At 47.2% G+C, this 12526-nt stretch overlaps 1 protein-coding gene across 12 annotated transcripts in view; it reads right to left on the minus strand.

The window, feature by feature from the left end:
• The window catches only part of ADD1 (adducin 1), a 77959-nt gene that overhangs the window by 17857 nt on the left and 47576 nt on the right, over positions 1-12526 (minus strand). For all 12 annotated transcript variants that reach the window (XM_045182913.2, XM_024573596.4, XM_071221322.1 and 9 more), the window contains 5 exons: positions 3942-4022; positions 3546-3695; positions 1706-1849; positions 1502-1600; positions 538-714 (listed from right to left, as the gene is read on the minus strand). In XM_045182913.2, the coding sequence (XP_045038848.1) occupies positions 538-714; positions 1502-1600; positions 1706-1849; positions 3546-3695; positions 3942-4022 (651 nt within the window). The remainder of the gene's footprint in view (positions 1-537; positions 715-1501; positions 1601-1705; positions 1850-3545; positions 3696-3941; positions 4023-12526) is intronic.

Raw genomic sequence — 12526 nt, forward strand, 5'->3', positions numbered from 1 at the left:
GCAAAAGGGCGAAGGAAGGCCCTCACTGAAGCCCCAACACAGACCACACCCTGCCACGGGCGCACGCACCCGAGGATGCCCAAGCTCCACCACCACAGTGTCTGCACCAGGCTGGGCCCGCGGTCCCTGCCGTCAGGACAAGGCTCTCCCATGCGGTGAATGGGCAGAGAATGCCTGTGGAACACAGCAACCAGCCCCCAAACAGCTACAATTCCCTGTTAGCAAAAGAACCACCCGCTAACAGCTTTACAAAGGCCCCTGCCAAGTGCGAGTGGGGGGCAACAGGCGCTGGTCCCCCAGCAGCCTGTGGTGATGCGCCAGTGCCTGTGCCCTGGCCCCCAAGGAGCCCACACAAGGCAGCCTTAGAATCAAAGATGAGGCGCCCTCACTCTGCACATCAGCGCAGTAGGCGTAGAAGCTGGCGCCCTGTAGAGGCCGGTGCTCAGACACTGCAGGAGCCCGGCATCCCCAGAACACAGCCCCGCCCGCACATTCCCACGGCTCCTTGGTCCTCAAGTGGCAGCAGTGTTCTCTCACCAGGTTATCGAGCATCCGCATGAGGGCTTCAAACTCCTGCTCGCCGACCAGCCACTTAGGAGGGGCCCCAGTGCTCTCCCCTGCTGGGGACTCCGGGGAACGGGACTTGGCTTTGTACTTCCCAGGATCCAGGAGGACTAGGTTGTCCGGCCCTCCTGCACTGGCCAGAGTTCGAACCTTTTCAAAACAAGCAAGCGTTACCATTTGAGCTCCTGACTGAGGGCATGGGAAGCACAACTATGACAAGTCACGTGAACAGAAATGTGGATTTTTCTTTTTTTTTTTTACCTTTTTTTAAAAAAAAATGTATTATTATTCAATTACAGTTGTCTGCCTTTTCTTTTTTTTTTTAGAAATGTGGATTTCAAAGGCAACCAAATCACCGAGTCTGGGAATGAGAAAGCAGGGTAGACAGTGACAGACTAATGACAAGGTTATTTTCAGAAGTTTTTCTTCAGCCTGACAAAAATATTAGGTGTGCCTACTTGATGGAGAAATGGAAAATAAAGCCCCTTTCAGAGCACGTGAGGCAGAACGGGGAAGGCACTGCCACACGGACACAAGCCGAGGTAACAGCGGGGAGAACAAACTTGGGGCTGTACACATCTGGTGTCTCAGTGGCACCTACAGCCCTGAGGCTGCGGCAAGTCCCCAGCTCTCCGCACCTGTTTTGCAAGAGGAGTGCCATGAAGGTCAGGGGAAGTACCAGTGACGACACGTGTGAAGCTCCTGACACCAGGCCAGCCCACACTAGGACTCCATAGACGGTAGTAACTCGTACTCGAATAACAAATTACCACTTGCCAACCCGAATCAGGGAAATGGCATTTGCCCTGGTCAATTTCCAAATCGCTGAGCTCGGACTTGGCCAGGAGACTGCCCAGACTCACACCCGCAAAACCAGTATCCTAAGTCTACGGGTGCCCTGCCAACACCGAGACGGCGGAGGGGTCAGTGCACCCACCTGGATCTCGCACGCAACCACGAGGTTGTGGATGTAGAAGAAGGCCTCCTCGACGCTCTCTCCGACCGACACCAGCCCGTGGTTCCGCAGAATGAGAACCTGAGCAGGAAACAGGGAAGCTCAGGCAGCTGGAAAAGCTCAGGACACCTTCCCGTTCCCCTCCTCCCCTCCATTACTGAAGTCCCACGTCAGACGCCTACTGACCTTGCTCTTCGGCCCCAAGTTTTTCTGAATTAAAACCTTTTCCTCTTCGTCCACCAAAATCCCGTGATAGTCATGATAGCCCACTTCGCCAAGGGAAAGGGCCTCTGGGGAGACGGGCAGGAGGCCGCATTTCATCGCGGAGACCTGGGGAATGAGCGGTCGCACCGAGTGAGGGTGGAGTGGGAGGCAGTGCTGCCCTCAGAGAAGTGAGAGAGGGGACAGAGCTAACTCTGTTCTCTTCCCAGAGATGAACGAACACGTGAGCTTCAGAGAAACATGATTTCTGTGGCTTGCTACCAACACGCAGTCCCGAATGCAAGCTTTCACTAAGCGGGTGATTCCAAGAGAAAGTCCACCTCCTTCTGGGTGTCTCCCACCCTAACAATAAGCACTATGTGAGCTCAGACTGAAGGACAGCATCAGCCCAAGGTCAATACGGGAGAGACCATGGCCTTCTCTGAATGCGCCGCAGCACTGCGAAGGGAGGGTATGAGGTGCGTAAGGGGGTGTACTTTTTATCTTAGGTTGTAGGTGACCAAAATAGCTGAAAATCAGATAGAAACAAATTTGTAAAAGTTGAGGATAATTATCCTGTACAATTTCTCTAAATGTATTTAAGTGAAAAAATTCTAACTTCATATAGCCCTTAGGTTTCCTTAAATTTCCCAAACTGACTTTATAGTATGCTAATTATGAAGGACCTCTGTCTAGATTAACAGGCTCCAAAGAGTCAAACAATATCTTAGGTGTAACAATTCCATACAGAATACTTAATCTAAAAAGACAATACCACAAACACAGCAATACCATTTGTAACTCCTTTCACGGTATCAGCTTTAAGAAATTCCCTTACCTATAAGAAGAAATTTCTTTACAAAGCAAAGTTTCGATAATTTTTAAAACAAATTGCATGGTAGCTGCTTGTAACCATATTGTCAAAGGTATCTTTAAAAGTTCTTTAAAATACATACATTTTAGGAAAAAATTGCATCCTCCAAAGAATGACATATTCAACTGATGCTGACACCAAGAACCAAGTCTTCAAAGTAAAATAAACCAGCTCTATCACTCAGCCAAACAAATCAACATGCATGACATGAAAACATCAAGATTAAAATTTGGCATTACTGAATCGATAAAGCCCTCTGTCACACAAATAAGGACAGGAAGTCATCACTGTATAAAACTGGTAAACAAAAAGCCAGTTCTAGACAGTTGTAGAGTGTTCTGCTTTCATGTGACTGCACCAGCCATGGAATGCACGTTTCCCACAGAGAGGTCTGGGCTCTGTCAGGGAGACCCGTGGGCGCCAGCAGGGCCAGGCTGGGGACAGGCGGGCGTGCACTACTACGCCCTCCTGCCCCAGCTGTCATCCTCTGACTCCCCCGCCAGCAGCCGGCCTGCGTTCTGCCGCTCCTCTCGCACAGCCATTAGCGCACCGCGGTCCCTTGAGTCCCACTAACCCATCCCTGCGCTCATGGCACCCTCACCACCCACCCCCCCAGCCCCAACTGTCCCACTTCTCCAATGAGGGCTCTCCAGTTTACTGCTGCTGTCCTGCTCTTCCCAACAGTGTCAGACACTCTGAAACCTGACCTCCACCGCCAACACTATGACTTTCTAATCTGTGAGTCTAATGGGCATTGTGACAATCACGTGGTTTAGTATAGAGACCCCTTCCAAGAAAAGTCTTTTAAGAAAGTCAAACTTAGTGAGTACAGAATTTTTTTAATCCCACAAAATTAGGTTTACAGACTTACTGCCACGAGAGGTACTTCCCGGGAAACGCGCAGGGCCTCTCACTAAATAAATGGCTTTCCAACTGCAGTGTGACACTCACCGCGGCCCCTGCTGGTGTGTGAATGTGGACCACACACCTCACGTCCGGGCGCGCAGCATAAATTGCAGAGTGTAACGTGAAGCCGGCTTGATTGACTCCTAGATTAGTGCTTCCACGGTCTACAATATCTCCTTGCAGATTTATTTTCACCTGAAAATAAGAAAACAAAAATTTTCAGTGTCAAGAGGACTTCAAATTACCCTAAGTAGAAATTACTTAAACCAACATTTAAAGTGTTTATAACTAATTGCAAAGGTTTTTCTTTGAGTTAATCAAACAAAACAGTTTCTCTTCTTCCTTAGGAGTTAAGCATCTAACAGGATTAGAAGGGGTTTAGTTAAGTAGCTCAACCTACACATTCATCACACCCCCCCACAAGGGAAGTGACATTCTTACCAAACTGGATGCAGTCACTTCACTGAAGAGCAGCCCGAAAGGTACAATGAGGAAGTGTTCCTGCTCGGAGCTCACCCTGGTCTGTGGGGACAGGACTGAGTTAGAATGAAAATCCAATCGAAATTATCTGCATCTCTTTCAAGCCACAAACTCACAGGTTTGCTGAACGTGTACACAGTACACAGCATTTATCGTGGTCACTTATCAGGTACACAACCTACATCTTGGTCACATTCACGATAATTAACTGCAGAAAAAAAGCCTGGTGGCGAAGAAACCAAGTGGCATGTGCAAAGAGGTCACTCCTCGGTTACACGATAATGAAAACCAGAACTTACACTGTAAAAGTCAAACCAGATTTGTGTTTAGTACACAAAGCCTGCAGGACAATGGCCAATCACAACATCACAAACAAGAGCGAGCTCCCCCGCCGCCCAAACACCTGCAGTCTCTGCAACAGCCCCTGGCCTGTCTGCCCCTCCCCCGCACTCTTCTCTCCTCAGCCCACACCTGCAGACTCGGCAGAGCCGACCTCGTATACACAAATGCTAGTAACAGGGCAGGAAGAAAGAGTCCTGCCCTCAAAGAAATCCCGTCCAGGTCTTGGAAGGATTTGGGGATAGACCTCCCAAAGTTATTAGTTTGGAATACATTTACTTTTGGACTAAGAATTCTGACCAGGGTCAGATGGGCTGAGTTTTCTGTTTGTGGAAAAGGCCTTGGGGCACTCAGTGCAAGTCTCTCAACCAGCCCAGTGAGTGGACAGCGTGCGAGCGAGGTCTATCCCAGCAGCTGCAATGACAGCGACGCGCACCATGTCCCCCACTCGGCGAGCACTCCGACATCCCGGCTGCACATCCTGACTGCAGCGGTGACTGAGTGCCAGCTGCAGAGACCTCTCCCACACGGAGCGCTGAGTCTGTCTCCCTGAGGTTCTGGCTCGCAGCACAGCCTGAGCTCCACCCACCCCTTAGTTCTCAGATGGACAAGACCAGCCCACCACCTCTGTGTCTTCATGCTGAACCTGCTTCAGTGCCTCTGTAGAGGTTCCTGGGGACCCAGAGCCACAGAAGACCAAGTTAAAACCCTGGCTCTGCTCTGCTGCTTCGGGCGCCCTGGGCTCCGGACACACAGGCAGGCTGGCAGGCTTGCACCCAGGAGGAAGAAGGGCTCAGAAAACAGCATGGCCTCACGCTGACAGTCACAGGAGGTGCAGAAGCAGCAACAGTAAACCACCGCCATCCACGAACCTGTGCCCCTACCCTCTTCTCTGCTCTGGGCTCCCTTCCACTTGCCTCGGAAATGCACACTGGTCCCACCTTTCCCCAAAACGCCTTCCCATGCATGCTGGGTAAGCCCGGCTTTTCATGGCTAATTAGCTCTTTTATTTCAAAAATCAGACTGATCTTTTTAATTATCTGAAAGAAAACTACAGAGTTGCCTCAATTTCCAAGTTGGGGCAAAACAAAACATAAAACAAGCAACTATTTTGTGTATTTGTTGAAATGAAAAGATAAGGCTGAAAATAAGAAAAAATTAAATGTCAGGTATTTTTGCTTATTTTAAGTTTTTATTCGAAAACATACATGTGGAGTATTAAAGGATAGGTGTATTATTTAAGTATAAGAAATCACACACCCATGGACCCCTTCAACCAGCTTCAGAAATTGTCCCTCTGAAGTTCCACCTCCCTTCCCCCACAGCCCAGAGGTAGCTACCACCCTGACCTGTGTTAAGCATTTTCTTTCTTCCCTTTGTAGTTTTTCTTTTTACCTATTCACCCCTAACCAATAGTTTAACTTTTATGTTTATGAACTTCATATGATTGGAACCATACTGTCTGTATTTTGCAGTGGCTTTTTTCAACCTTTTATTTATTTTACTTAAGTATAGTTGGTACACAGTATTTGTTATGTTTCAGGTGTACAACAGAGTGATGAGACCCTTATGCCTTATGATGTAATCACCCTACTAATTCTAGTAGCCATCTGTCGCCCAGCAAACTCCTCACAGTATCACTGACTGTATCCCCTTCATCTTTTCATCCACCCCCCCCCTCAGGCAACCACCCCTTTGATCTGTTTCAATGAGTCTGTTTTTGTTTGGTTTGGTTGGCTAATTTGTTTTGGCTATTTTTTTTACATTCCACAGGTGACTCAAACCATGCAGTGTTTGTCTTTCCCTGCTGCCTTATTTTAATTAGCACAACACCCTCTAGAGCCATCCATGTCACCCCAAATGGCAAGATGTCATTCCTCCTGCACACGACACACTTCACTGCGTACACGCACCACTTCCCGTCCATCGACGGACTCCCAGGTTGCTTCCACGTCTTAGTTACTGTAAATGACACTACAGTGAACACAGGGGTGCATCTTTTCAAGTTAATGTTTGTTTTCTTTGGATAAACACCCAGAAGTGGAACTGCTGGATCATGAGGTATTGTGATTTTTAATTTTTTGAGGAACCTCCATACTGTCTTCCCCAGTGGCTGCACCAGTCTGCATTCCCATCCACAGGGTCCCCTTTCGCCACATCCCCACGAGCACTTGTTGTTTGTTGATCTGCTGACACTTGCCATTCAGACAGGTGTGCGGTGACAGCTCTCTGTGGTCCGATTTGCATTTCTCTAATGGTGCGTGACATTGTGCACCTCTCCTCTGTCTGTCGACGACCTGCATGTCCTCTTTAAAGAGAGTGTCTTCACGTCCTGTGCGCACTCTGGATCAGACTGCTATTGTGGAGCTGGCCACCGATCTGTGAGGCTCCTCCAGGTGACAACGTGCATGGCTGCCATTTACTCACTCTCATGGCTGGACGGACATGCAGTTTGTGAGGCCATTCTCCTGTCAATGGACACGGTTTCCATTGTGCTATTAAAAGCAACGATAGGGAGGGAGAAGATGGTGGCCAGGTAGATGGAAGTCGAGTTCACTTGCTCTTGCCCCCAACTTGGATACTTGGCTGATCTTCCAAAAAAATAAAAGGAACATTCAACGGCATCTTAGCTGACATGAAGTTTGGAAACCAAGGAGTACAGAAGACACTTCCCAACGGGCGCGTGAAGATCTTACAGCCTGCGGCCACAGAGAGGCTGGCCAGAGATCGCAGCTCTGCGGCTCCCTCCCCTCCCAGGGAAAAGAATCCCAAGGCCCAGGCAGGAGTGACTTGGATACAGAGTTGGGGAAACCCAGGCTGCCCATACACAGCCAGCAGCACCCCCACAGCTGCAGTGGCAAACGCCAACCGGCAGAGTGCCAGAGAGGAATTCTAGCTGCACCTCAGTTGGGCGGCAGGAGCAGGCCACGGCCAAGAGTCTGTGAGAGACTTGGCTTTTTGGAGAGGTGGTGTGAGGGAAGCCGGACAGTGACTCAGTGCTGCAGTGGGAGTGCTCGCAGAGACTTTTTAAAGGGGGAGCTGAGGTGTGCTGGGCAGGGACCCCATGTGCAGCTGCCCTACCAGCAAGGGGAAAGGATTGAGGGTGCAGTGTGCTCCCACTGAGTGCAGCTGGGCGGACAGATCAGAAAAGTGCACAGCAAGGGGATTTCTCGGCCCCAGCCCGGTGCAAATGGCAGGGCAGACGCTGCTCACAGTGGAAAGCTCGGGACTATGTCTGCTGCAATGGCAGTGGGTTGGGAACTAGAGGGATGAGAGTTGAGCACCTCAGATTATTTATAGCCAGGCAGAGCCAACTTCCCTGGCAGAGATCAAACCTCTGGGAAGGGAAGGAGGCACCCAGCCCCCACTTCCTTCAGGATCTCAAGTACCACCCACCTGAAAGATCTGAAAACACGCATGGCAGGCTCAAGAACCCCTGCAGGACGCATATCCACAAGAGAACAACAGAAACCGAAACACCAAAAGGCCCATTTAGAACTTCTCTCAGGGAGAACAAATACACTGGTTCCCAGGGCCCTATTCTGCTGAGGCCAGTGAAACAGATTAGAAATTGGTGCAGCACGGGGCAACCAGGGCTCCGCCCAGCCCCGGCTGGCACACAAACCTGCCATCAGCACCAAGCAGAAAAGAGCTGACCCTCTTATACACATTGCTCCCCTCTTGAAATGAACAGGTAGCTCCCCAGAAACTACACATTATTGGAAATAAGCTGGGACAGACCAAGACTGGTGGTACAGTGGCAGGGGGAACACACCAACAACTTTACCAGAAGACTGAACAGTGCCTCCCAGAGTGGACCCGGGGGCCCCACCCTCCTGATCACAAGGAACTCCTACCTTTTGCAACAACATGGATAAAACTGGAAAACATTATGCTAAGTGAAATAAGCCAGGGTATAACAAACAAATACCATATGATCTCACCTATAAGAGGAAACTAAGGAACAAAATAGAACCATATGCATGGAAACTTGGAACAGACTGACAGTGACCAGCAAGGAGGAGGAAGGGGGATAATGGTGGAAAGAAGGGGAAGGGACTCAACAAAGAACATGTGTGAGTAACCCACGGACACAGACAACAGTGTGGGGACTGACTGTGGGAGGCGGGTTGTGGGATGGTCAGAGGAGGGCAAAGAGGGAAAAATTTGGACAACTGTAATAGAATAACAAAAAGTGACTTAAAATAATAGTAAATTTTATTAACCAATGTTACCCCACTAGAAATAAACAAAGAGGCAACGCTAGGAGCACCGTCACACCTGTCTTCTGGTGCACGCGGTACACGTGCAGGCGCCTCCTGAGTGCAGCAGGGTGATAAGCAGGGGCAACGCATTTTCCAAAGGGCCTAATTAAACACACAACACTACCAGCAAGATACAGTCGCTCTGTGCCTCTGCAATCACCTTTTTCAAAACCTAAAATCTGGTGTCTATAAAATGGTATTCCACTGTGGTTTTAATTTACAACCTCCTGGTTACTAATGGGTTAAAAAACCTTTCATATTTTTATGAGGCACTCTAATTTCTCCTTCTGTGAAATTCCTTTCTTGTCTTTTGCTCCATATTATACTGGGCTGACTTTTTCTTATTGACAGTTCTTTATCTGTTTTAGATATTTTTTGCCACCTATCTGTGAGGTAAAATTATTCAAGTTGTTAGCTTTTACTTTTACATTCTTTGTGGTGTCTTTTAATGATAGGAAATTTGTTCATTTTAATGTAGTCAAATTTATCCATCTCTTATGATAGATGTCTTAAGACATCTTTCCGCCTGGGGTGGTGTGGTTCAATGGACTGAGCGCTGGACTGCAAAGGAAAGGGGCGCCGGTTCGATTCCCAGGCGGGGCACATGCCTGCGTTGCGGGACAGGTCCCCAGAATGGGGCGAGTGAGAGGCAACCACACATTGCTCTTTCTCTCCCCCTCTTTCTCCCTCCATTCCCCTCTCTAAAAATAAATAAATAAAATCTTAAAAAAAAAGAAGACATCTTTCCTTAGGTCAGAGGTTTAAAAAGATCAATGACTTTCACCCATATTGATCCTAAAGTTTTTAAAGTATTACCTTTCACATTTAATCCTTAATTCACTGAAACTGCTTTGTAAGCATATACAATATATACTTATCGTGAACATAGAGGTGCAAATATCTTTTTTCAATTCTGATTTTTCAACTCAGCTGGGCCAGCACCAACCACTGGCTAGTCTGCCCTTCCCCCACTGACCCACAATGCCGGCTCTGTTTTGTCCCATTGGTCTACTTGTCTTTTATTCTGCCCAAAGCAGACTATTTTAATTGCCATCACGTATAAGTCTGACATTTGATAAGGAAAAAAATCTCCTTATCTAGTTCTTCAGGCTTGTCATAGCTATTCTTTGCTGTTTTTCTTCCATATAAATTTTATTTTATTTTTTAACTACATTTTGATGATGCTATTACATTGGTCCCATTTTCCCCCTTTATTCCCCTCTGCCCTGCACCCTCCTCCCACCCATATCCCCCCCCCCCCCCGGCTTAGTTCATGTCCATGGGTCGTACATATTCTAAATTTCTTATACTATTCTTAACCTCCCCCTGTCTATTTTGTACCTACCAATAATACTTCTTAACCATGTACATTTCTCCCCCATTCTCCCCTCTTCCCCTCCCCACTGATAAATTCCATATGTTATCACAGATTGACATTTCTGTGATTCTGTTCCTGTTCTAGTTGTTTGCTTAGTTTGTTTTTGTTTTTGCATTTTAGGTTCAGTTGTTAATAGCTGTGAGTTTGTTGTCATTTTATTGTTCATATTTTTGATCTTTTTCTTAGATAAATCCCTTTAACATTTCATATAATAAGGGCTTGGTGATGATGAATTCCTTTAACTTGATCTTATCTGAGAAGCAGTTTATCTGCCCTTCCATTCTAAATGAAAGCTTTGCTGGATAGAGCAATCTTGGATGGAGGTCCTTGCCTTTCGTGACTTGGAATACTTCTTTCCAGCCCCTTCTTGCCTGTAAGGTTTCTTTTGAGACATCAGCTGATGGTCCCATGGGAACTCCTTTGTAGGTAACTCTTTCCTTTTCTCTTGCTGCTTTTAAGGTTCTCTCCTTCTCTTTAATCTTGGGTGATGTAATTATGATGTGCCTTGGTGTATGCTTCCTTGGGTCCAACTTCTGTGGGACTCTCTGAGCTTCCTGGACTTCCTGGAAGTCTATTTCCTTTACCAGATTCAGGGAGTTCTCCTTTATTATATTTTCGAATAGGTTTTCAATTCCTTGCTCTTCCTCTTCTCCTTCTGGTACCCCTGTGATTCGGATGTTGGAATGTTTAAAGATGTCCTGGAGGTTCGTAAGGCTCTCCTCATTTTTTTTTAAATTCTTGTTTCTTCATTCTGTTCTGGTTGAATGTTTATTTCTTCCTTCTGGTCCACACCGTTGATTTGAGTCCTGGTTTCCTTCCCGTCACTGTTGGTTCCCTGTACATTTTACTTTATTTCACTTTGCATGGCTTTCACTTTTTCCTCTATTTTGCAACCATACTCAACCAATTCTGTGAGCATCCTGATTACCAGTATTTTGAACTGTGCATCTGATAGGATGGCTATCTCTTCCTGGCTTAGTTGTATTTTTTCTGAGTTTTGATCTGTTCTTTCATTTGGGCCATTTCTTTTGGTCTCGGTGAGCCTGTTATGTAGTTAAGGGGCAGAACCTTAGGTACTCGCCAGGGTGAGGCAACACACATCACTGCGTTGTGACACTGTACGTGGGGGAGGGGTCCAAGAGGTAACAACAAGGCTTCCTCAGCCCTTGGGTCAGCTTTTAGTCCCTTCCCCCGTTACCCACAATCAAATTGGGCCCTTCTGGTGCTGATTCCTGGGTGGGTGGGTTTGTGTGCCTTCTAGGAGCCTGTTGGTCTCTACAACAAACTCTCCCGTGAGGCTGGGAGTTTCTCCCACTGCCTTAACCCCCACAGGTGTTTTCAGTCGGAGGTTTTGAGGCTTTATTTCCCCGCGCTGGAACCCTGGGTTGAGGGTCTGTCTCACTCCCCAGCCATTGCTCCCGGTTTATCCGCACATGAATGTGGGACTGCCTGCTCCACCAGCTGCTGCCTTGCTGGGAGTCCTCTCCGCCCAGCTGCCCATCTCCACCCCTCCTATCAGTCTAGGTGAATATTTCCTTAACTCCTGGGTTGTTGGATGTCCATACAGTTCGATTTTCTGGCAGTTCTGCTTGTTGTTTGTTTTTTAAATTTTTTGTTGTCCTTCTTTTGGTTGTGCAAGTAGGCAAAGTATATCTAACCTACACCTCCATCTTGGCCGGAAGTACTCTTCCATATAAATTTTAGAAGCACATTATCAAATTCCACATTAAAAAAATACCACACAATCATTTATATTCACTTTTTTCTTTGTCTATATACATACATAATTCATACAGCTATAAACTATACATTTTATATTTTATTTTATAACAACATTTTGCATGGTCTTTAGTACATTGTAACATTCCTTCAAACTGATGTTGAAGAGCCAAGCCATTTCCCACGTACTGCTGGGAAAATAATGAAAGACTTGCTGGTACAGTAGATAAGGCTGTAACAAATATATCTGGACATCATGTTTTCTTCTTTCACTTACTCCTTAACATTATTTCTAAGAGTGAACCTAACAGATCTACATACTGTAGTGGAAAAAGCTTAAAATATATGACTTTCTGTGTCTGAAGCAAACAGAACGTGCTAACTGCAGAGGCGACATGAAAAACAAGGACATGTCGGTCAGTTTTCTAGTCCCCGATACACATCAAATGACCCTTCTCTGTGTACAGGGAACAAATTCTAATGTCACACACCTAAGGTCTCTCACTGAAAATCAGCATCTCTGGGAAAGATACTGCCGCATCCCAGAAGCACATGCACTGGTCACACAGGTAGACTCCGGACCGCCTTGGAACTCAACCTGGCTTTCCACCGGTACCGAGAGGCGTTTAGGGATGGAAAACCCACCATCAGCCAAGTATCACCGAGAGAGGATGGCCAGCCCACAGGGTGGCCAGCTGATGGGGCCACCCTGTCTTTTGACAAGCCCCAAAGCCTCTCTAGATCCAATGCAATGTTACCACAGAGACCTAATTTAGACAAGTCTGTAACACCTGTGAGCATGTTCGAACCTCGCATCAGAGCACCCCCACGGTGCTCTTTCAAAG

The sequence above is a fragment of the Desmodus rotundus genome, chromosome 4, assembly GCF_022682495.2.
Source record: "Desmodus rotundus isolate HL8 chromosome 4, HLdesRot8A.1, whole genome shotgun sequence".
Lineage (NCBI taxonomy): Eukaryota > Metazoa > Chordata > Mammalia > Chiroptera > Phyllostomidae > Desmodus > Desmodus rotundus.